At 46.9% G+C, this 22,562-nt stretch overlaps 1 protein-coding gene across 2 annotated transcripts; it reads left to right on the top strand.

Annotated features, from left to right (window-relative positions):
* Positions 1 to 4,272: 4,272 nt before the first annotated feature.
* LOC132372160 (SLAM family member 5-like) lies at positions 4,273 to 21,636 on the top strand. Of its 2 annotated transcripts, none has more exons than XM_059934326.1 (9): positions 4,273 to 4,340; positions 5,221 to 5,357; positions 6,717 to 6,830; positions 10,997 to 11,377; positions 12,966 to 13,262; positions 15,128 to 15,262; positions 15,465 to 15,556; positions 15,833 to 15,937; positions 17,746 to 21,636. In XM_059934326.1, exons 3-8 carry the CDS (start codon positions 6,758 to 6,760, stop codon positions 15,926 to 15,928), a joined length of 1,074 nt encoding a protein of 357 aa, XP_059790309.1. In that variant the 5' UTR covers positions 4,273 to 4,340; positions 5,221 to 5,357; positions 6,717 to 6,757; the 3' UTR covers positions 15,929 to 15,937; positions 17,746 to 21,636. The 2 variants fall into 2 exon arrangements, 1 of the variants encoding a protein (XP_059790309.1); XR_009505114.1 differs by having other exon boundaries at positions 4,275 to 4,340; positions 15,833 to 16,383.
* Positions 21,637 to 22,562: the final 926 nt, after the last annotated feature.

The following is a 22,562-nucleotide window of genomic DNA, read 5'->3' as shown; positions in this document are numbered from 1 at the left end:
GGGTGTGCATGGGCACGTATGGGGGGACGGGGGCATTTTCTGGTCTCTTTTGCATCCTTAGATCTCTGATGAAGAGTGAGTTCCTCTAGGGCCTGACTCCACCAGGAGTCCTTCCTCCCACCCCTCCCCCCAGTTTACAGGCTGGGAGCTCTGGACAGTGGGGAGTGGGGAGAGGCCCTCTGGGAGATAGGGGACTTTGACCCCAGACTCTCTTCTCCTTACTCCAGGTGGTCTCAGCAATGCTGAAAACCCCTGCAGAAGACTTCACAGGAGCTTCAAGGGTAGAGGTGGAGGCTTGTTCAGGATTCCCTGGGCTGAGGGGCCCTGACAGATCGCCAGAGGCCCTGCCCCTGTGACTTCCTGCTGCTGCAAACTAGATGTTCCTTTTTCACTTTTGATTTCATTTAATGTAAAAAAATTTTATTGAGGTGTAATTGACATCCATCATTATATTAGTTTCAAGTTTATAACATAATGATTCAATATTTGCATATATTGCAAGATGATTAAGTCAATAAATCTAGTTAATATCTGTCACCATATATAGTTAACAGAATTTTTTTTCTTGTAGTGAGAACTTTTAGATCTAGTCTCGGCATCTTTCAAATATGCAATACAGTATTTTTAACTATAGTCTCCATGCTGTATATTACATCGTTAAAACTTATTTATTTTACAACTGGAAGTCTGTATCTTTTGATCTCCTTCCCCATTTCACCCACCTTTGGCAACCACCAACCTGTCTTCTGTATCTATGAGCTTGTTTGTTTTTTTTTAAGATTCCACATACAAGTGAGATCATACAGTACTGGTATTTCTCTGTCTGACTTACTTCACTTAGCATGATGCCTTCAAAGTCTATCCATTTTGTAGCAAATGGCAAGATTTCGTTCTTTTTATGGCTGAATAATATTCCACTGTGTATGTATATATATCACATTTTCTTTATCCATTCATCCATTGATAGACACTTAGGTTTTAGGTTGTTTCCATTTCTTGGTTACTGTAAATAATGCTAAAATGAGCATGGGAGTGCATGTATATTTTTTCAAGTTAGTGTTTTCATTCTCTTCAAATAAATACCCCATAGTGGAATTGGTGAATCATATGGTGGTTCTATTTTTAATTTCTGAGGAACCTCCCTAGTGCCTGCAACAATTTACTTTCCCAAAAACAATGTACAAGGGTTCCGTTTTTCTCCACATCCTTGTCAGCATTTGTTATTTCTCGTCTTTTTGATAATAGGCATTCTAACAGATGTGAGGTGATATCTCGTAGCGGTTTTGACTTGTATTTCCCTGAGGTTGGTTATATTGAGCACGGTTTCATGTACTTGTTGCCCATCTGTATGTTTGGGAAAATGTCTATTCAGATCTTCTTCCCATTTTTAAATTGGATTGCTTGTGCTTTTACTGTTGAGTTGTATGAGTTCTTTACATAGTTTAGATCTTAATCCCTTTTCAGATATAAGATGTGAAAATATTTTCTCTCATTCAGTAAATTACCTTTTCCTTTGGTTGATGATTTCCTTTACTGCACAGAAGCTTTTTAGTTTGACGTAGGCTCACTTGTTGCTTTTTGCATGTCTTGCTTTTGCTTTTGGAGTCACGCTTAAAAAATCATTGTCAAAACCTAGGCGTTTTATGGTTTCAGAATTTACATTCAATTCTTTAATCTATTTTGAGTTAATTTTTGTGTATGGTATAAGATAGTGGTCCAGTTTCATTCTTTTTCTTTTTTAACTTTTTATTTTATATTGGAGTATAGTTGATTAACAGTGTTGTTTTAGTTTCATGAGTACAACAAAGTGGTTCAGTTATACATATACGTGTATCTAGTCTTTTTCAAATTATTTTCCCATGTAGGTTGTTACATAATATTGAGCAGAGTTCCCTGTGCTACACAGTAGGTCCTTGTTGGTTATCCATTTCAAATATAGCAGTGTATACATGATAGTCCCTAACTATCCCTCCCCTGAACCCTTCCCCCCGGTAATCATAAATTTGTTCTGTAAGTCTGTGTATATGTTTCTGTTTTGTAAATTTTAGTTCATTTGTATCATTTTATTTTTAGAGTCTGCATATAAGCAATATCATACGATATTTGTCCTTCTCTATCTGACTTACTTCACTCAGTATGACAATCTCTAGGTCCATCCATGTGGCTGCAAATGGCACTATTTCATTCTTTTTAATGGCTAAGCAACACCCCAGTGTTCACTGCAGCACTGCTTACAATAGCCAAGACATGCAAGCAACCTACATGTCCATCAACAGAGGAATGGATAAAGAAGACGTGGTACATATATACAATGGAATATTACTCAGCCATTTTCATTCTTTTGCATGTGGTTATCCAGTTTTCCCAACACCATTTATTGAAGAGACTGTTCTTTCCCCACTGGCTCCTTTGTCATAAATTAATTGACCATATATGTGTTGGTTTATTTCTGTGTTCTTTATTTTGTTCCATTGACCTATGTGGGGGGTTTTTTTAGCATCTTTATTGGAGTATAATTGCTTTACAATGTTGTGTTAGTTTTTTTTTTTCTGCTGTATAACAAAGTGAATCAGCTATATGTATACATATATCCCCATATCCCCTCCCTCTCGTATCTCCCTCCCACCCTCCTTATCCCGCCCCTCTAGGTGATCACAAAGCACCGAGCTGATCTCCTGGTGCTAGGCAGCTGCTTCCCACTAGCTATCTGTTTTACATTTAGTAGTGTATATATGTCAATGCTACTCTCTCACTTTGTCCCAGCTTACCCTTCCCCCTCCCTGTGTCTTCAGGTCCGTTCTCTACATCTGCGTCTTTATTCCTGTCCTGCCCCTAGGTTCATCAGAACCTTTTTTTTTAGATTCCATATATATGTGTTACCATATGGCATTTGTTTTTCTCTTTCTGACTTACTTCACTCTGTATGACACACTCTAGGTCCATCCACCTCACTACAAATAACTTAATTTCGTTTCTTTTTATGACTAATATTCTATTGTATGTATGTGCCACATCTTCTTTATCCATTCATCTGTCGATGAACACCTAGGTTGCTTTCATGTCCTGGCTATTGTAAATAGTGCTGCAATGAACATTGCGGTACATGACTCTTTTTGAATTATGGCCTTCTCAGGGTATATGCCAGTAGTAGAATTTAGTTTTCAGACTTGAATTTCTGAGGATAACACTGCAGACTTTGAGACTGTCCTTCTGAGGGGTGGATGCTCTTGGGGTGAATTAGCACCCCTGAAACAGGTCTGGGAAGGTATAGCCATGGAGGCGCTCACCTTCGTTTTCCCACAGAACACGGCACCTTGGGCCCTAGGGGGCCAAGTGTCTATCAGAAGGGGAGGTGCTGGGTGAGGTCACGCTGCCCCTGAAGCCAGCTCAGGGCTCAGACCACAGCAGATGGTGACCTGGACAGGAAATGAGAACCCTGGCTGTGCCGAGGCACTGGCGTGCTCAGTAAATATTTCCTGAGTGGAAACAAGTCATGGGTGCCATGTGAAGCTTAGCTAAAAGCTGCCTGTCTTGCTCAAGAGCATATGTGACACCCCAATGTCCTCACAGGAGGGCTGGGACCAGGGTGAGTCAACAGGACACCCACTCTCAGGTGCCGACCTTGAACTTGCCCCAGCCTGAGAGTGGGGTCTCCTTGCCTCCCTGGTCACAGGGCCTGGGGCCTGCATCAGAAGAGGGGGACAAGAGCCAGTAAACTTGTCACATCACAAATGACCAACAACTTGCTGAAGTGCTGTGGGAGCCCAGTGCAGAGGGCACCTAAGTCATCTGGGGCAGATGGGGCAGGCTCCCAGGGGACCATCTGAGCTGCATCTGGAATGATCGGTGGACATTTGACAGGGGGCGAGAGGGAAGGGTCTTACTCCAGGGAGTGGGAGCAGGTGTGCAGGCTGGAGGCTGATGGGGGTTCTTTCTTAGGCCCATAAAGGATGGGGAGTGACCCCTAAAATGGGGAGGTTTTTCCCAGTTATCTGTTCCTGCTGGGGCTCTCCCTCCCCTCTGTGCTCCCAATGGGAGGGTCTCAAATGTCTGTGGGCACCTTGTCAGGGACTGTGCGTGGGGATCTGCAGAGCCTACTCAGCTCCCTATGGGGTAGAGTAATGTGGTCTGAATGCCTGGGGTGGGTAGAAGGATGTGCTGTGTGTTGTGGTCTGTCCTCCCCCGCTGGACAGAAGAGAGAGGCTGGCAACCAGTCCAGCCAAGAATCGCTGGGGAAATCTAGTGAAAAAGGAGCCCAGCAGAAAGAAGCCGAAAGATGTGGCTGGGGTGAGAGTCACGGGCAAACAGGAGCCCTCCCAGGAGCTGGGGACAAGCTCAGGGTGAGAGCAGTCTCTCCGCTGGTGTGGGGGTGGGGGGGGGGGCGCTTCTCCAGGTTTAAAAGGTAATGTCGTTGGTGTGGCAGATGAGATGGATGTTAAGACTAAGATGAAAAGACCCTGTGAAAGCTGGACCATGAGACTCCCTAGGAGGATAGTTCACTGCCCCAGGAAGAAGGGCAGGTCCACCAGCCTGCAGCTCACAGACAGTGAGGGTCCCCGGGCCCTGTTGGGAGACCAGCTGAGGCTTCTCAGGCCAGCAGCCTTTGCAGGTCTGGCTGGGCTGGAGGCACAGACTGTTTGTGATGTACTGAGTGCAGGAGGAGGAGCTGTGGTTGGACAAAGGCCACCTTGATCTCAGAGGCTGCTGAGTTGCAGCCACAGGCCTTAGTTTTCCTGCCTGGAAAGGTGCTGGGGAGGAGAGAGGCTGCCCTGGGACAGGCCTGGCCTCCCCCTTTCATGTGGCTTCTCAAAGTCTGAAACCATCTTGTGTGGGAGATTCACTGCACCGAGAGGGACTTGGATCTGGAAAGACCATTGGTATGAAAGGACAGGGATCTGGTCCCAGGCCAGGCTCTACTACATATTGGGTTTATTAATTAACCTCTTTGGATCCTCAGTTTCTACATCTGTAAAATGGGAAGATAATTGTAATAATATCTATCTGTCTCTCATAGACGAAAATGCTTTGTGAATTTGAAAGAGGTAGACAGGTTGGGGGTGTTGATGATGATTTAGCTTTCCAGCTGCACAAGGTGGCTGAGATGCTGACTTAAGAAATTTCCAGAAAGTCCCTGGTGTTCTGCCAGCATGGAATGTTTATTGTCTGGCTCTCTTCCGGTGTCCCTGGCCTGTAGCTGCATTGCTGTTTCCCTCTCTCTAGGCTCCTCCTCCCTCCCCAAATCCTGAGCAGATGGTTTACAGACCCAAACACAAGAGGACTAACACAAGAGGACTTATAGGACATGGAAGAGCGAAAATATGAAGCTTGCTCCCCATCACTCTGAGAGGGACCAGTGGGTGAGCTGCCTGGATTTTGACCCCAGACAAGAAGTTTCTGACCACAGTCTCATTACCTTTTGCAGTAATTTCCCCATTACTAGAGGAGGTTGGAGGGAATAAGCCAGTGTTGGATATTCACTTGTCTGGGATTCAGCAGAGCAATTTAAGGAGCACAGAATGGACTCGGGTGACTTGCTTGAGGTCACACAGTGGGATGGGACAGTGGCTGTGATGTTGGGGGTTTTTTTCTAGAGTTTGTTGTCGAGAGTCCAGACCCTACGCCTGATTCACTGTATGACCTTTTGCAATTACACTGCCTCGCTTGGTCTCAGTTTTCACATCCGTAAAATGGGTTTAATACACAGTGCCATGACTACCTTGAGTGCATGGTCATGGGGCCAGTCATGCATGGGGCTCCTCAGCCTTGGGACAGCTGAGGGGGAAGTCTCAGTGGGGATGAGAAGGAGGCACTGCCCAGGAGTTAGGTAGATGGTGCTGCTCCCCTAGGGTGTGGGCCCAAGAGTTCTCCGATGTTGTGGGGTATTCAGTCTGGTGAGAAGAGGCGAGAGCCTGAGCCTCAGTGGGTGGGAGTGAGTCTGAGGCAGCTGAGGCTGTGGCCAGGAGGGGTGTGTAGATATCTATCCCTGCCCCTCTGTGATAGCAGGAGCAGGCCTGGCAGAGGTTTAAAGGGAAATGGTGGGTGTGATGCAGACAAGAGCCTATCAGATACCGTGGGGTCTGGCTTTGCCCTGTGTGTATGTAGGGAGAATAAGTAACACTAGGGGCAGCTGGAAAGCCATAAGGGTGCAAGCAATAAATGCCAATATTTGCATTTGTGATACGGGGAGTTGACACTTCCCCCAAAGAGCTTTGTTCTTTTGCTCATAGCTTCTTACTTAGGCAACTGACATTTGAAGTTTATGGAAAACCAAACTCATTAAACAGCGTAAAGACAGAGGAGACAGCAACCCAAGGCAGCAGAGGCCCAGCCTACCCTGGCTGAAATAGCATGACTTCTGTGCCCAACCATAGGCTGACACTGAAGAGCAAGCTGTCTGGGCTGAGCCTAACCCCAGGGAAACAGGCAAGGGAATTATAGAGAGTGCCAGCGTGGGGAGTGTGAGATCAACAGGCTGGTGTGACCACAGGGATGGGGTATCTCCAGTAGCGAAGTTGTTTATACATTTATTCTGCAATTGTTTATTGAGGTCCTACTGTAAGTGCTGGGGATCGTAATAGGAAACATCTGAGTGGCTTACTACAGGCTTGTGGGCTGGCAACCCAGAGCTAACATGCTAGCCCCGCCCTAGGGGTGGGGAAGAACCTAAGTGTCCCTTTGAGTGACGCTTCCCTTCTCTCCTGCCCCTCCTCCTATAGACCTTTCTTCCACAGCTGCACAGGCAGGCAGGCAGCCTGTGATGGGGCCCTGCTCAGAAGACCCCCATCTCTGCTGGGCCTCCCGGCTCCTGGGATTCACCAGCCTACTCCTCAGTGAGTGGCCCGGGCTCCTGGGAGGGAGGACCTTTGGGGGGAGCAGGGAGGCAATGTCCCCTTTCCACGTCTAAAGTCTTTGGTGAACAAAAAGACAAAACAGCTCTGTAATTATTTAGCAACTACAGTGCATTTGGTTTAGAGCCCTGGGGTGAACAGAAGAACAAAATGGCCTTTTGGTTGTGGCGAGCGTGGGACCCCTGTGCTCAGGCAGCCTTGGCTGCATTAAGGGAAACATTTCCAGGGAGGCGAGGCTGTTTCTGTGCAATAACAGAGAGACTGGGAGAGCATCGAGCTGCCTGGGAAGAGGGAGGGAGACAAAGAAACCCGCTCCTTGGCGTGGAAGGGCTGGGGAATGAAGCTCCCCTGGTCTGGACTCAGAGGGGAACACCTGGCAGCTTGTGCAGTTGTCCTATGGGGGAGGGTGGCAGCCAGAACCCTGTGTCTGACAGGGAGGAAGCAACTCTAGTCTGGGTTTCTTGAGCAAGATGTAAGATGTTGAATACAGTGAAATTCTGCTTTGGTAAAAGGAACAGCAGCCTGTAAAACTTAAGGGTTTCTGTATACCCACATGTAGAAAGAATATGGAGAAACTACAGAAGGAACAGAGTAGACTGGTAATGTGGGCTTCAGAAGGGAGTGAACTTGGGGAGAAGAGAAATGGAAGTAGAAACAATAGGGAGTTAAGTGAAAATGAACTGAAGACTGGACAACACCGTAATCACATACAGGACTTCCTGGGAGAGTATATGATTATGTCAAAGGAAATTAAATAAAAACTAATGAGAAAATACTAATACCCAGTGAATTATGAATTCTGGAGAAAGTTGGAAAGCTTTTGTTGTTTTAATTTTTTGTTTTAGTAACCCAGCCACTAAATAAACTTGCAGGAGTTATATGAAATTTAATGAATTAGAGACCTTTTATAAACAGATGTCTTGAAATAAGAATGAGCTTTGTGGGCTTCCCTGGTGGCACAGTGGTTAAGAATCTGCCTGCCAATGCAGGGGACACAGGTTCGAGTTCTGGTCTGGGAAGATCCTACATTCCGCGGAGCAGCTAAGCCCGTGAGCCACAACTACGAGCCTGCGCTCTAAAGCCCGCGCGCCTAGAGCCCGTGCTCCGCAATAAGAAGCCACCGCAATGAGAAGCCCGCGCACCGCAACAAAGACCCGATGCTGCCAAAAATAAATTAATTAAAAAAAAAAAAAAAAAAAGAATGAGCTTTGTAAAACATGACCTCTTTTTTAACAAGTTAAATTTATGTCTACAGTAAAATGTAGGCCTTCTCTTCAATTTTACATAACTGGAAAATATGTTCTGTTATTTAGAGTTTTCTCCGTAGGCTCTGGGGTTGGAAGATTACATAAGAGAGAGAGAGAGAGAGAAAGAGAGAGGAGGGAAATGCACAAAATTTTAAGTTGATTTGTAAGTGTTAAATTTTATATTATTTACATAAACTTTTACTCTGTCTTGTTTGTAACCACACCCCCCGGCTTTATTTTCTTCTTCAGGATTAGATCTTTTGTAGATCACAGCTCTTGCTGCCTTCCTTCTCTTTCTACGTCTTCTTCCATCTTCCTCACAGCTGGGCTCACCATTCCCTTCTGGGTGGGTCCTTCCTGCAGCCTGAAGGCTGAGCCTCTTCTCTCCCTGGTTCCCTCCTTTCCAGCACATGGGGAGTCTGGTTAGGCTGCTGTCTAACCCTCAGCCAGCCGGAAGTCCCTGCCCTGCTAAACCCCTCTAAGTACTTGCTTCCCCTTTCCCAGGAGAGGAAAGCTGGAGAATGAGCCTCCAGGAACTGCTCTGATCCTGGTGATGAGAGAGCAGTGCTGGGAGGGGAGCTCCTGCGGAGGACAGGGACAGACAGGGTGGGGGAGGTGATGGGCGGCTCCTGCAGGGGAGAAGCACTGGGCTGGGAGACAGGAGCCCTGGCTCCAGGCGTGGCTCTGCCCTATGTGACCCAGGACAAGTTCACCCCCTGGGGCTCCTCCTTCTCTGTGACAGGAGGGGCCTGGGCAGATCCCCCCTAAGACCTGATCTGGAGGAGATGCCTGGTTAAGTGAGTTAGTGATTAAATAAAAACAAAGAAATATCTGAAATGCTTGTGCATATGAAAGCTGGCGCGAGCTGTTCTCTGCTTCCAGCGAGAGCCAGGAATGGGAATAAGTACCGCAGGAGGGAGGCAGGCCTGAGATAATGAGAATTTATTGAATTGGAGAGAGGATTGGGACCTTGGAAGCCAGAGGCCAAGCGAGGCAGATGGATCCTGACCTGGTGGAAGAAGCAGATTGATCATCTCTTCAGGATAAGACACTTTCCCTGGTCCTGTTCTGTCCTACCTTGGTCCCCAGGATGGAAAGAGGGTATTGGGTCCCTGCGGTCTGTGTCTGAAGCGGGAGGGTGGGCTCAGGAGGAGGTGCCACTGAGGCGAATGTGCCCACTGGTCACAGCTCTGCAGGAAAATGACCAAGAAAGGCCTAATGCGGCCTCGTGGGGCCTGGTTAGGGAAGTGCTGTCTTGGTGGCAGGGACAGCAGAGCTCACTAAATGATCACGCTTCCCCTCATATTCTAGTCCCTGGCAGTTAGCCAGAGCCTTGTGACAAGTGCTGGCCACAAAGCAAGAGCAGGGATCACGCTAATTCTGGACAGATGCAGTGAAACCCCCTGTGTGATTCTCCTGTCTCCCCTCCCTGCTGCGGGGCTGGGAGCCTGTGAGGGTGCTGTGAGTTCCATGGGTGCAGCTACAAGGAGGTAGAACCTCCGCCCTGTGTGACAGGACCCCTCCTCACTGTCTCATGGAACCTGTGGTGGGGGATATAAACTCCCCTTGTTCTAAGACCCTGAGGTATTGTAACTGTTTGTTATGCAGCACAGCCTAGCCTGTCCTGCCAGCTACACTGTCTAGAAGGAGCAGGAAAGAGAGCAGCCTTCATATCTGTATTAGATATCTACTGCTGTGTAACCTGTCACCCCAAAACTTAGTGCCTTAAGCACCACCAGGCATACTCTCACAGTTTCTGTGGGTCAGGACCCAGGGGTGAATCAGCTGGGTCCTCTGGCTCAGGGTCTCCCAGCCTGAAATCAAGGTCTTGGCTGGGGCTGCAGCAGCTCAGGGTCAGCTGGGCAGGATCTGCTTCCAAGCCTACTCATGTGATTGCTGATGGGAGGCAGTTCCTGTGTCTGCTGGACTGAGGGTCCCTCTTCCTCGCTGGATGTTGGCCAGAGGCTCCCTCGGTTCCTTGTCACGTGGGCCTCTCCTTAGGACAGCTGACAACATGGCAGCTGGGTTTCTCAGAGTGAGCAAGAGAGAGAGTGAAGGAGAGAGAGAGAGCAAGAGGGAAGTCACAGTCTCCTATAACCTAGTATCACTGAGTGACATTCATCAAGTCTGCTGTGGTCCATTCCTTAGAAGCCAGTCACTAGGTGCAGCCCACCCTCTAGGGGAGGGCATTACACAACGATGTGAACATGAGGAGACACTTAAGAAATTCCTCCTACAGTTATGCATTTGGTATTGACAGAAACTCTGCTAGGTGCTTTTTTTTTTTTTTAATAAATTTATTTATTTTATTTTTGGCTGTGTTGGGTCTTCATTGCTGTGCATGGGCTTTCCCTAGTTGCGGCGAGCCAGGGCTACTCTTCGTTGCAGTGCGTAGGCTTCTCATTGCAGTGGCTTCTCTAGTTGCAGAGCACAGGCTCTAGGTGCACGGGCTTCAGTAGTTGTGGCACACAGACTCAGTAGTTGTGGCTTGCAGGCTCAGTAGTTGCAGCGCAAGGGCTTAGTTGCTCCGCGGCATGTGGGATCTTCCCGGACCAGGGCTCGAAACCATGTCACCTGCATTGGCAGGCAGATTCTTAACAACTGCGCCACCAGGGAAGCCCCTGCCAGGTGCTTTTGATCCATGATCTCATTCAGTTTATACTGTCATTATGAAGCAGGTGAGGAAACTGCAGGTTAGCAAGTTTAAGTAACCTGTTCAAGGTTACAATTCACTAGAGCCAGGACTTAATTCTAGAATTGCTTCAGATTCATTTTACTAGGCTTCCTCCTAAGAATCAAGGGACTATATTGGATGAATTTCATTTAAAAGATGGGTTTTGTGGTTTTCTCCTTTATTGTTACTGAAAAAAAAAAATACATGTCCTGTTTCCAATGCCCTAGGCATCTGCTGCACTGGGGTCAAGAGTTCTGGGACACATGGTTCTGGAGTTCAGGATTCTGGAGCCCATGTTCATCTGCACAGGGTTCGAGGAGGTTCTGTGTTGTTTCATGTGATCAGGAAGCAAGAAGCTAACCTGGAGGAGGTCACATGGGGCTTTGGCCCTGACTCAAATTACAGAGTCCTGCTGCGAGTCTATGCTGGGGCAGACGCTCCCACTTGGGTCAGCCTCCAGGACAAGTACCAGCAGAGGGTCCATGTGCCCGGCATCTTGTCCCTGAAGATTGAGAACCTGACCCCTGAGGACAGTGGACTGTACCGGGCTCGAGCCAGCTTCACTGGAGGAATAGAACTTAACCAAGTTTTCCCCCTCACTGTCTATGGTAAGTGACAGCACCTGACCCCATCCCATGGCTTACCTCCTTCTTTTATGCTACGAGTTTCACATAGGTCCCATTTTTCAAGATTCCTTCCAGACACCAGCCTTCAGACTCTATTTTCTCCTCTGAAATTAGGGTAAGTGGGTTTACTGCAAATGGTGAGCAGAGCTGAGATTCACAGCAGGGATAAACCACTTTAGTATTTTGGGAGAGGAGAATGGAAATTTGGGGAAATGATATTGCCAAAACAATTATTGTACTTTATAGGTCTAGATTTACTTAATTTGTGTATTAGTTGTCTACTGCTGCTAGAACAAATTGTTATAATTTAGATGCTTAATAAAACACAAATTTATGATCTCACTGTGCTGTAGGTCAGAAGTCAGATACGGGTCTCACTGGGCCCATGTCGAGGTGCTGGCAGGGCTGTGTTCCTTTCTAGAGTTTCCAGAAGGAGATTCATTTATTTGTCTTTTCCACCTTCTAGTGGTTGCTTACATTACTTGGCTCATGACCACCTTCCTCCACCTTCAAAGCAGGTAATAGTGAGACCAATTCTTCTCACATTCTTATCCCTCTGACCTCCTCCTCTTCTTCCTTCTTCCACGTTCAAGGACCCTTGTGATTACATTGGTCCCATCCAGGTAGTCAGAACAATCTCCTTATTTTAAAGTCAGCTGATTAGCAACCTTAATTCTACCTGTTACCTTAATTCCACTTTGCCATGTAACCTAACATATTCACAAGTTCTGAGGATCGACATGGACGTATCTGGGGTCCATTATTCACCTACCATAATTCATAAGCCCACGTAGTTAATGCCTCCTCTCCTTTTACTCAGCACCACCCAAGGCCAGCCTCACTCACAGACTCCACAAATCCAGCTCTAGAAGCCTCAACAGATGTAGGAGGAAGGTTATACTGCAACACTTCCAAAGAACCTCACTTAGTCAACACTTTCTTTCCCTAAAGTCCCTGTCTGCATAAAGGCTGTTACAGCTTTAGGTCCCCATGTGATTTCTAAGACCAACTTATCAATATGTCACTTCTCAAGTTCAGCGGCATATTCTAACCAGACTCAGACTCATCATTCCCAGTTGCTACCACCGCATCTCCCGCAAATGTCTCCACTATTGCGAGCACAGGGCCTTTCTCTGGGCTCCCAGTGCTGGCCAGATGTCCTCCTTCTCTACGGGCTATGCAAACCCAGGCATTATCTGAGCAGGAGAGAGCAAGTCCTGATCTGGGACTAGCCTTTCTGTCCCAGACTTCTTCCCCTTCCAGAGGAAACCCCATTTTCTTAGAAATAACGGGCCTTGGGTAGGTGGGATCCAGGTTTTATTTTCTTGTTGGAGATTTTTAAGGCTTGCTCAATCTAGTGAAATAACATAGGACTTAACTCAGTGGCTCCCTTCTTTATTGTCACTTACTATGTATTAAATATTGGGCAAATTGTGTTTTACTTGTAAAATGCATTCACCATCATTAAAGGGAGGATGCCAGGATTTCAATGAGATACTGGATGAGAATGTGCAGACTGTATTATTCTCCACTCATGTAAGGCTCCATTCTTTTGTCCCTCTTACCCTAGAGCCGGTGCCCCTTCCCCAGATCCTGTTCAAGTTACCATCCATCACACCAAGCTGGTGCAATGTCACCCTGGAGTGCAGAGCCTCAGGGGCCACAGAGGACCTGAACGTGACCTGGCAGAACAAGGGCCTCCCCAGGGAGCTGGAGCAGAGAGTGACACCGGGACCAGCCTCCAACTCCTGGACCTTGCCTGTGAACCTGCCCCTGAGCCAGCCCAATGCCAGTCTCACCTGTGTGGTCAGCAACCAGGTGGACCAGAAAACTGCCACCTTAGACCTTGGGGAAGTCTGTGTCCATGGTGAGTGTACCTGCCAGAGGGGAGGGGCATTCTCGGAGCTCAGGTGCACTGGGGTGAGGGTTCTGGGCTTTTCTCCCCACTATGTCATGAGCACCACCTTCCATCGGGTCACCGCATACAGGAGTCTGGGAGGTACAGCAAACTCATCTCTGCTTTTCATTGTCACATCCATGCCCGCCTCTCCACACCCCCCCTTTTTTCCCCTAAGATACAAGTGTTTTGTTTTTGATGCAAATCTTGTCCACCCAGCTCCAGATGAGCAGCTCCCAGTCCCAGCTGGGCCTGGAGGGAAAGCAGGGGTGGGGTGGGGGAGGTGAGGGGAACTAGGGCTGCAGCCCGCAGAGGTGTTCCCTAGAGATGTATTCCCCTGAGGGCCCACACCTCCCCTGACCCATGCTCCCTGCTGCCTGCGCCTGCCTGCCCGCCTACTTGCTGCTTGCTGGGCATCTCCCTCCTTCCCAGCTGCTGTGGTGCAGTGTCAGAGCTGGTCCAGGGCAATAGCTTTCCAGTACTTCTCCCACCTCATCCATTATCCATAGTGCATCCACTGGAATCCTTTGAAAAGAAATTGGATCTTGAAATTGGTCTGTGTCATCTGGAGGCATATGACCCGCTGGCTCCCTGTAGGATTCAGGGCTCAGATGCTCCTCTGCCCATGTTTCTTACCTCATACACTTCACACGGGATTGTTTGCTTGGAGCTCCTGAATGTGTTCTGCTATTATAAGCTTCTGAGCCTCTGGAAATGCTGTTTCCTCTACCATCAGCCATCCCAAGTCAAGAGTCCTTCACTTCCTTGCTTATTCCTGTTCAAGGATTTCCCTCAGGTCATGGGCACGTGACCAGCTCAGTAACGCAGGACCCTGCGCTTGGTTATAATTCTGTTATTAATAAAGTTTGAACAAGGGTGTGTCAATCTCATGTGGCACAGGGCCCTGCAGGTGCTATAACTGTCCTGCCCTCAAGCATCATCCCCTTTAAGGAGCAGTCCGTAGCCACCCCACACGAAATAGCAATGCTGTTTATGGGTTTGTCTCCTCCGTAGCCTGGAACACCTTGAGGGCAGAGGCCATGTCTTGTTCTCCTTTGAATTCATGTACCAAGCAAAGCTCCTGGCACTGTTTGCTCACAGTCAGGATTTCATTGAATGAATGAATGACCTGGTGTCCTGATTGTAGCCTTGTCCCTCTAACCCATCCCCCCATAAGCTGCTGGGAGGAACTGATGTGTCAGCATCACTTAAAATCCCGCGTTACCCTCCCCTCAGCCCCATCCTGGAGTCTCAGATAAAGTTCAATGCTCAGCATGACCCACAAAACCCTCTGGAAAGAGACTCTTCCTCCCTCTGACCCTCCTCACCCGGCCCCTCCCTGCCCTGTCCCTCTCCTGCCTGCTGCAGTGGGATGATGGCAGCTCCCTGGGCTGGCGATTTGACACAGACATTTCTCAAATGTGGTGCCCCTCCTTCCTGGAATTCTGTGCCCACGTTGAATATCTAGTTAACTCCTATTCCTCCCTCAAGACTCAGTTTACGCATCACCTCCTCTGGGAGGCCCTCCCTGAAGACATGTGTACAAGGTGTAAACCTCTGTTGCACTGCAGTCTCTCTGGCTGGCAGACTTTGGTATTTTCTCAGTCTTCCCCCACTGGGTGACCCCATCTTGTTCATCTCGGTACCCCTGGCACCAAGCAGGAGCTCAGGACCTGGTTGAATGGATGAAACTGACATGGTCCTCCCTCTTCAGCTTCTGAACCTGGACCCTTCAGAGCTCTCCACCTGCTCTCTCTCTATCTCCCCTTGGCAATGGGTATCTTAGGTTCTGTCTTTCCTTAACTTTCTTCATTCTCTCTGTGTGAGGGGAACAGATTCACAAGGACAGGTCAGTGCTGACCCCCTGCCAGGCATCCTAGGGGCTGTCGTGGTTGTGCTGTTGATCCTTGGAGGAGGACTGTACCTTTGGAAGACATGTGAGAAGAAGAAGAAGATGCAGACTGGAAGAGGCAGGTTGCATTTCTCCCTCCTGCCCTGATACCTCCCCTCCCCCACTGGACCCTTGGTTCCTTTCCTTCTGCATTTTGCTGCTCAAGGAATCTCTCTGCAGAGGGAATGGTGGGTGTGGCCTTGGCCTTGGGGTTCAGAACAGTGGGGGAGCGTACAGGTTTTCAAGGCCCAGGTTCAAGCTCCACTCTGTGTATGACTCAGGTACAGAACTGCAGGAGGACCACAGGGACAATGATAGTGGCATCCAGTATGCGGAGCTGAGCCAGCAGGAGTCTCGAAAGGACATGCACAAGGTGAGAGCTGGGAGCTGTGCCCAGCCTGGGCTCTCCTGGGTCCATCCTTACCTGGGTCTGGGCCTGTCAACCCAGTCATCTGCCTTTCCCGGCCCCAAGTTAAAACTCTTTCCAGGTGGTCAGTGGTATTTACTGAGAAAATTTATACCTGGGGCCAGTGCAGTGCTGGGCGCTTTGGGGGAATTCACATGCAGCTCATGTCAGCAGCATTGGTTCCATTTGGGTCCCTCTGGGGCCTCTCTCAGCTGTTCTAGGAACTCTGTCTTGCATTCCTAGGGTATTGGTGAACAACATTTAGAAGAAAAGGAGCCTGTTAATACTGTCTACAGTGAGGTCCATAAGCCAGAAAGAGAAGCCATGAAGATAATTTAATTGGAGGAGGTAGGAGAACTGGAACTCCTAGGACACCTCCACTCCGAGCTTGATCCCTGCAGACACCTGCCTCTCTCAGCTCTGGTCCAGCTCCAGCCGCCGTGGTCTGCATTACTCTGACCCTCCTGCCCTCGACTCCCTGGGCACACATGGCCTTGTCACAGCCTCTGTCACCTCTCCAAGCTGCCTTCCCACTCAGGATCCTCACCCTGCAGGATGCGTGCTCTTTTTCCATCACTGACTCAGCTCCTGATAACTCTCCTCCTGAGGCTTCCCAAAGAGAACCTTCCTGCACATGATAATCCCCACAGCCTCTGCTGAGTGGCTGCCGTGTGTCTTTCTGAGAACACAGCCCAGGCATGGGGACCGTGTAGAAGATATTGACCACGCCGCAGAGGAGGGGGTTAGGACCTTGGTGCTGGAAGCTGAGTTGGGGGTCCGTGGATGCAGCATGGGTAGGTGGGATCCCACAAAGGGCTGGCCTGAGGCTTCCTTTGCACCCTGTATAGGGCAAAAGGTTTGTGTCAAGCGGTGTGTTTGTGTGTGCGTGTGTGTGTGTCTGTGTGTCTGTTGGGGGAGCATCCAGTGTATATTATACATCGGGCCACAGCCCTTTTCCCTGACCACTAGTACTAACCTCAGCTTCAGCTCGTAGACTTCAAATCCACCTCTTGTGGAGTGGGAAAAGGAATGTGTACTGTTTCTGGACCTTCCAAGACTTCTGTTTCTCAGAGAGGGACCCAAGTCGGGACCTGTGTTCTTAGGAAAGCAGCTTCAGCCTTTCCTTGTCTGGGGTCGGGGTACTTGGTTATTAGAATGGAAATGAAGCATGCAGCTCCCGCCTCCCCTTGATGAGGCTGCTGGGAGGGGTGAGGGGTGAGGCTTGTAGGAGGGTCTGAGCCAACCCTCTCCTGCCTCTTCTACTGACCCTCAGCGCCCCACAGCCCTGCTGGCCTCAGATCCTAGGTCAGCCTCCTCTTTGCTCACTCACGTCCCTCTGCCTGAAATGATGGCTCCCTTTCCCTATCCCTTCCTCCCATCCCTGCCTGTTGGAATCCTACCATTCCAACCCAAAACCCCCTTCCAAGTCACATGGTCTACATGTTCGCATAGGTTTGAAAATAGCCTCTCCCACATCTGTCCTTTTCAGACAACTTGGACATAATCAAGGCCCCTGCCATAGGTTTGCTTTGGATTGGTCATGAGTCTTCCCTGCTAACCTCACCTGGGGCTCCCTCAGGAGGGTGCTGGGGCTTTAGGAGGCCAGTGCCAAGGAGACAAGCACCTCTGTCTGTGAAGGGTCTGAGCTACTCTTACTCCCAACTCCCACAGAGACTCAGCAGACAAGACCCAGAGCACAGATGCTGCTGAAGGTCTTTCTGGTAGTGACTCCACAAGGAAGCAAAGAGGACATGATGAACTCCAATGACACCGCCTGGTTTCCCCAACCCACATCCAGCTTCACGTTGCCTGAGGACCTAATGTAGCCGGCACTGTATTGTGTGGAAGCTTCTCCTCTCCCTGGCGGTCCTCACCTCCTCGAAGCCTGTACCTTCCGCCTTGAGTCCCAGCTCTTGAATCGGAGATGGATTCACTCTGATACTATGATCTGTGATCCTTTGTCTGCTGGCCTAGATTCCTAGGTCTCTTGGTTCCCCTCCCAGCTCAGCAAGCTCAGCTGCTTCACTTCTGACCTCAGAAAGCCAAGCTCTGAGCTAAAGGCTTGAGTGTTATGCTAGGATCCTGCTAGATGGTGCATGAATAAGAGAGGAGCAGAGTTTCCATAATAAGGCTCTTTCTAACCTCTTTCTGCTCAGGCTGAACAGAAGGCTGAGAAGGAAAAAGATGACATCTCTCACTGGCATCCCAGGTGACCGATCATGGCTGGGTATCAGTGCCCATCAGTCCAGAAGCAGTGTAAGATGTGACCACTCATTGACCCCTCCCACCCCCCACCTAAAGCAGAAGAGAAAAAAAAATGAAAGAGGACGGGAACTTGACTTTCCAAGCCTATCATGAACCAGGTTTTGTCCCAGGCATTTTATAAATATCATTTCTTCTTATTCTTACAAGAACACTCTAGGGTAGGTATTACTATCCCCATTTTGCAGGACAAGTAACCAATGTCCCAAAATAGTTGGTGGCAGAGCAAAGCCTTAAATCCAACACTGGACAATTCCAGCATTCATATCTTATCCTTTGCCACATGGTCACTGAAGACCTTGTAATCCTGGAGTATTCAGAGGAGAATATCCTCCATTTGTTCCTCTTCCAAGGATCCTGGTCTTCTGACTCAGGTGCCCCAACTTGGAATGAGTTCATCCTGATGATGGATGGAGCAGTTGGTGGTTGAAAGAGGAATTGTCCCTTCAGTGGACAGTGGAGTAGGAGATGTGGGTGGGAGACATGGAATGAGAGACCCTGCCCTCTGGCTCAGATGAGACATTCAAAGCAGAGATGCTTCTTCCTCTTGGGTCTTGTGGGAGTTACTTCCTCTCATTCAATGTGTGTTGTGGCTTTCAGCATCCCTATTCTCAAGCCAACTTCCTTATCCATTATTATTCATAACTTCATTCAACAATTATGTGAGGCAGAAATCCTCAGTGTACAAATGGAAAATTAAAATCCAGAGATGTTAAGTACCCTACGGAAGTTCTCCCAAGTGTAAGTGATGTAGGCATATCAGGGGGTAATAATTTCACACATTGTGATTCCTTTCTCTCTGTCATCCCAGACATCCAACCAGTTACCGTCTTCCATTGGGTTATTCTTCATAAAGCTTCTTGTACTCCGTTCTCCTCTTATTCTTTCATTCCCATCTTATACCTGCAGCTGCACCATTTTTACATTTCCACCAGCAATGTATGAGAATTTCTCCACATCATCTCCAACTCTTGTTATTTTTTGATTGTAGCCAACCTAGTGCTGGTGAAGTGGTATCTCATTGTGGTTATGAATTGCATTTCTCAAATGATTCATGTTGAACATGTTTTCATGAGCATATTGACCATTTGTATACTTTATTTGAAGAAATTTCTTTCTCTCTCGAACTGTCTCTTGTCATCCATTGCCCCTACCTCTCCATTGAGTCTGCTTTTGTCCAGTCACCAGGGAACATCATGTTGTTAAATCCAGTGGTCAATTCTCAATCCTCATTTCCCATAACGTCTCAGCCGCAGTGGACCTATATTTTCTAGAAACACTGTTTTCACTTTGCATTCACTATTCACATTATTTTCCTCCTACTGGGTGGTTGCTCCTTAGTTTCCTTTATCAGTATCTTTCCGTTATCTCCAACTTCTAAATTTTGGAATAACCCAGGGTTCATACCCAGACCACCCAGACCACGTCTCTTCACTGTCTACACTCATTTCTTTTTGACGTTACGGCCATGCAGTAATCCCATGACTACATGACCTTATGTGGCAAAAGGGACTTAAAGATATGATCCCTCCCCTGGACTCCACATTGTAAATATCCAACGGTTTACTTGACATCTCCACTTGCGCGTATAACAAGCATCCCCATCTTGACATGTCTAAATTCAAACTCCCCAAACATGCTTCCTATACAATTTCTGATCCCTCCAAACGTCACCTCAATCCTTCCATTTTTTCTGGCCACAAAACCTTGGTGTCATCCTTGACTTCATTCTTTTTCTCACACCCCACCCTCTATCTCTATTAGAAAATACTGATATCTTTTCATTCTATATATATTCAAATATTTAATTTCATATACCTATATGAAAAAATTACATTTATAATAAAATACCTCTCACCACCTCCCTAGTCCAATAGGGTCATCATTTCTCACCTGGATTACTGAAGTAGCCTCTGAGTCTCTTACTTTTGTCTTTAATCCTTTAATGTCTATTTTCATAATATCACCCAGATTTATCTTTTCAGAACCTAAGTTATGTCACATTACTCGTTAGCTCAGAACTACCCCATGGGCCCACTTTATCTGGAAGGCCCTGTATCAGCTGACCTCATCTCCCATGCTCCCCTCCTTCCTAATCCACTCTAGGACACTGGGCTCCTTGCCATTCCTTCAATACTACATGCATGCTCCTTCCACAAGGCCTTTGCTCTCTAGAATTCTCTCCCTCTAGGTATCCACATGTCTCATCTCCTCACCTCCTTCAGGTCTCTGTACAGATGTTAACTCTTCAGTAAGACCTACCCTGACCTCCCTATGTAAAACTGCAAACTCTTCCTGATGCCTTCCTCCCTCCTCCATGGTCTATTTTTCTCCATAGTACTTTCACAAGGCTGTGTGACAGGGTACATTTATTCTGGGCTGTAGTTTAAAGACAGGTGGGTATTGAGGCCTCAAAGTATAAACTGCAGTCCTATTACGCAAATACCATTATTATTCCCAGGAAACTGCAACACTGATAAATTAATGAACTTACTCAATGTCACATAACTAATAGGTGGCAGAGCTGGAATTGAAATCTTGGAGTTGGATTCTAAAGCTCTTAACCACTGTATACTAGTTAAATAAAGTATACTCTCTCCACATGAGGGAATACTATTTATGTAATAAGGAGAATAAGTTACAAATTACATCTTTATATATTTGAACGTAAAGTTGCCCATGAAATATTAAATGAGTTATGGAACATGCATAGTGTTATCCTATATTGTAAATATATATAAATATGTTTATGTAGGCATAAAATAGTCTAAAAGCTAGTAGGTTAAGAAGTTAACAGTGGTTATCTTCTGCGGTCTGTCTCTTTTTCTGTATCATCAGTTTCTTTATAACACTAATCAAACAAATTACCTATTAAAAATTTTTAGCAGGACAGTGACATGATCAGAGCTGTGCTTCAGATAGATAAAGCCATATATACACCAACAGGAAGTTTATCATCTAAACCAGTTAACGTACTTATGCTTATTTTTACTTTCTTTTGTATTGATTGATGCCTTCAGGATCTTTATTGAAATAACCCCAAATATGTCTAGATCTGTCTTTATAGTACAGGCAAAGTGGTCTGATTGATCCAAATGGACGCTCCCCGTGAATTGCGTACAATCTGGGCTGTTCATTAGATCAACTGGAGAGCTTTCAGGAACAGATACTTGGACTCTATCCTGAAACTGGGCACCATCTATATTTTTTAAAAACTCAATAGGTGATTCTGATTCATGATCAGGCTTTAGAACTGAAACCTTGGGCCTACATGAACTCTCCATAAAATTCAAATGGGAATGTACATGGCAAAGAAAGGCTGTGAGTTTGTCTTCCAAGATGTTTCTCAGTGTGTGCTAGTATGTAGGTCAGTAAATGTTGGTTGAGTGAAGGAATGAGTGAATGACAAAGCCCTACAGTTTGGCATTACAGTTGACTCTTGAACAACGTAGGGGGCTCCCACCCCCTGAGCAGTCAAAAATTCACATAAAACTTTACAATCAGCCCCCTGTATTCATAGTACCACATCCACGGGTTCAAGCATCCATGGATCATGCAGTACTGTTGTACACGTTTATTGAAGAAAATCAGCATATATGTGGACCTGCGCAGTTCAAACTCATCTGGTTCAAGGGTCAACTGTACTTTGATGTGTTCACCATGTGTTCAGAGTCTGACATGTAGATTCTTAGCCAAAGCCCAGAATTTCCATTTCATCCATTGCCCTTTTGCCTTGGGGATGCAAAATCTTGATAATAAATGTTAAAAGACACTGGTAAACAAAACCAGAATGCATATTTATTCATTTACAGTGAGAAGTATACTTGCTAACTGGGCTAGATATCCCTGTTAGCCTGACCAGGGCATCCTCTTCCCAAAGATAGGCCACATTGGAAGCCGAGTTACCACTGGACTACATGGGGAGCCCTGAGTCAGGCCAGGTAAGCAGATGCTGCCGGCATGGATCCCAGTGGCCTTCTCATCTGAGCTCTCCATCTCCATGGTAGGACTTACCTGCCCAGGGCATGGGATTCTCCTGCCAGCCTGATGGAGCACTTCGTTTGCCTCTGTCACTCATCTCTCGTTATGCCCCATTTCTTATTAACCATCCTTCTGATTGACATTCTTTCTTTGGTCACGTGCCTATGTGAGATTAAGACTTGCCTTGATCTCAACTGGAATTGCTATATCTCTCCCATGATCCAGATATATAGCGTTTTATTTAATCTCCAAAAGTAAAAAAAAAAAATCCCTCCAAATCATCTACCCTTATTTCTCTCATTTCCAAATTGTAGTAGAGGATGTGGAGGGCGAAGACACTCCCTCAATACACCACCTGCCACCAGGTGAGCCACCAAATAGCTTTTGCAAATAGACTAAAAGAGAAAAGCTATAAACTGTTTAATGGAATTCTGTGGCTCTCAGGGCTGGACACATCACCTAATTTATCACTTACCCTTTCAGCAAGATCCTCTCATATTTAAAACAGCCAAACAACAATAATAACAAGAAAAACTCTTGAGAGAATGTAGTGCATAATTAATGTCTATTCAATTTTAAATCTTTATTAAATGGACAATTTCTAGAAAAATATGACTTGATAAAATTGATCTACATGTGTGTATAAACCTCAAAAAATGAACATAGAAAATATTATAAAACTTACATAAGTATTTTCTCCTTTGATGACATAAGAGGCAAAGCCTATTCA

Source organism: Balaenoptera ricei, chromosome 1 (genome assembly GCF_028023285.1).
Source record: "Balaenoptera ricei isolate mBalRic1 chromosome 1, mBalRic1.hap2, whole genome shotgun sequence".
NCBI lineage: Eukaryota > Metazoa > Chordata > Mammalia > Artiodactyla > Balaenopteridae > Balaenoptera > Balaenoptera ricei.
Note: the sequence above shows the minus strand (reverse complement) of the source record. Positions and strands in the feature narration are given on the sequence as shown.

Excerpts from the sequence above, each read along its gene's own strand:
- LOC132372160 (XM_059934326.1), top strand. The coding sequence starts at position 6,758 with ATGGGGCCCTGCTCAGAAGACCCCCATCTCTGCTGGGCCTCCCGGCTC. Across the intron at positions 6,831-10,996 it reads ATTCACCAGCCTACTCCTCA|GCATCTGCTGCACTGGGGTC; the intron begins GTGAGTGGCCCG and ends CCAATGCCCTAG. Across the intron at positions 13,263-15,127 it reads TGGGGAAGTCTGTGTCCATG|ATTCACAAGGACAGGTCAGT; the intron begins GTGAGTGTACCT and ends TGAGGGGAACAG.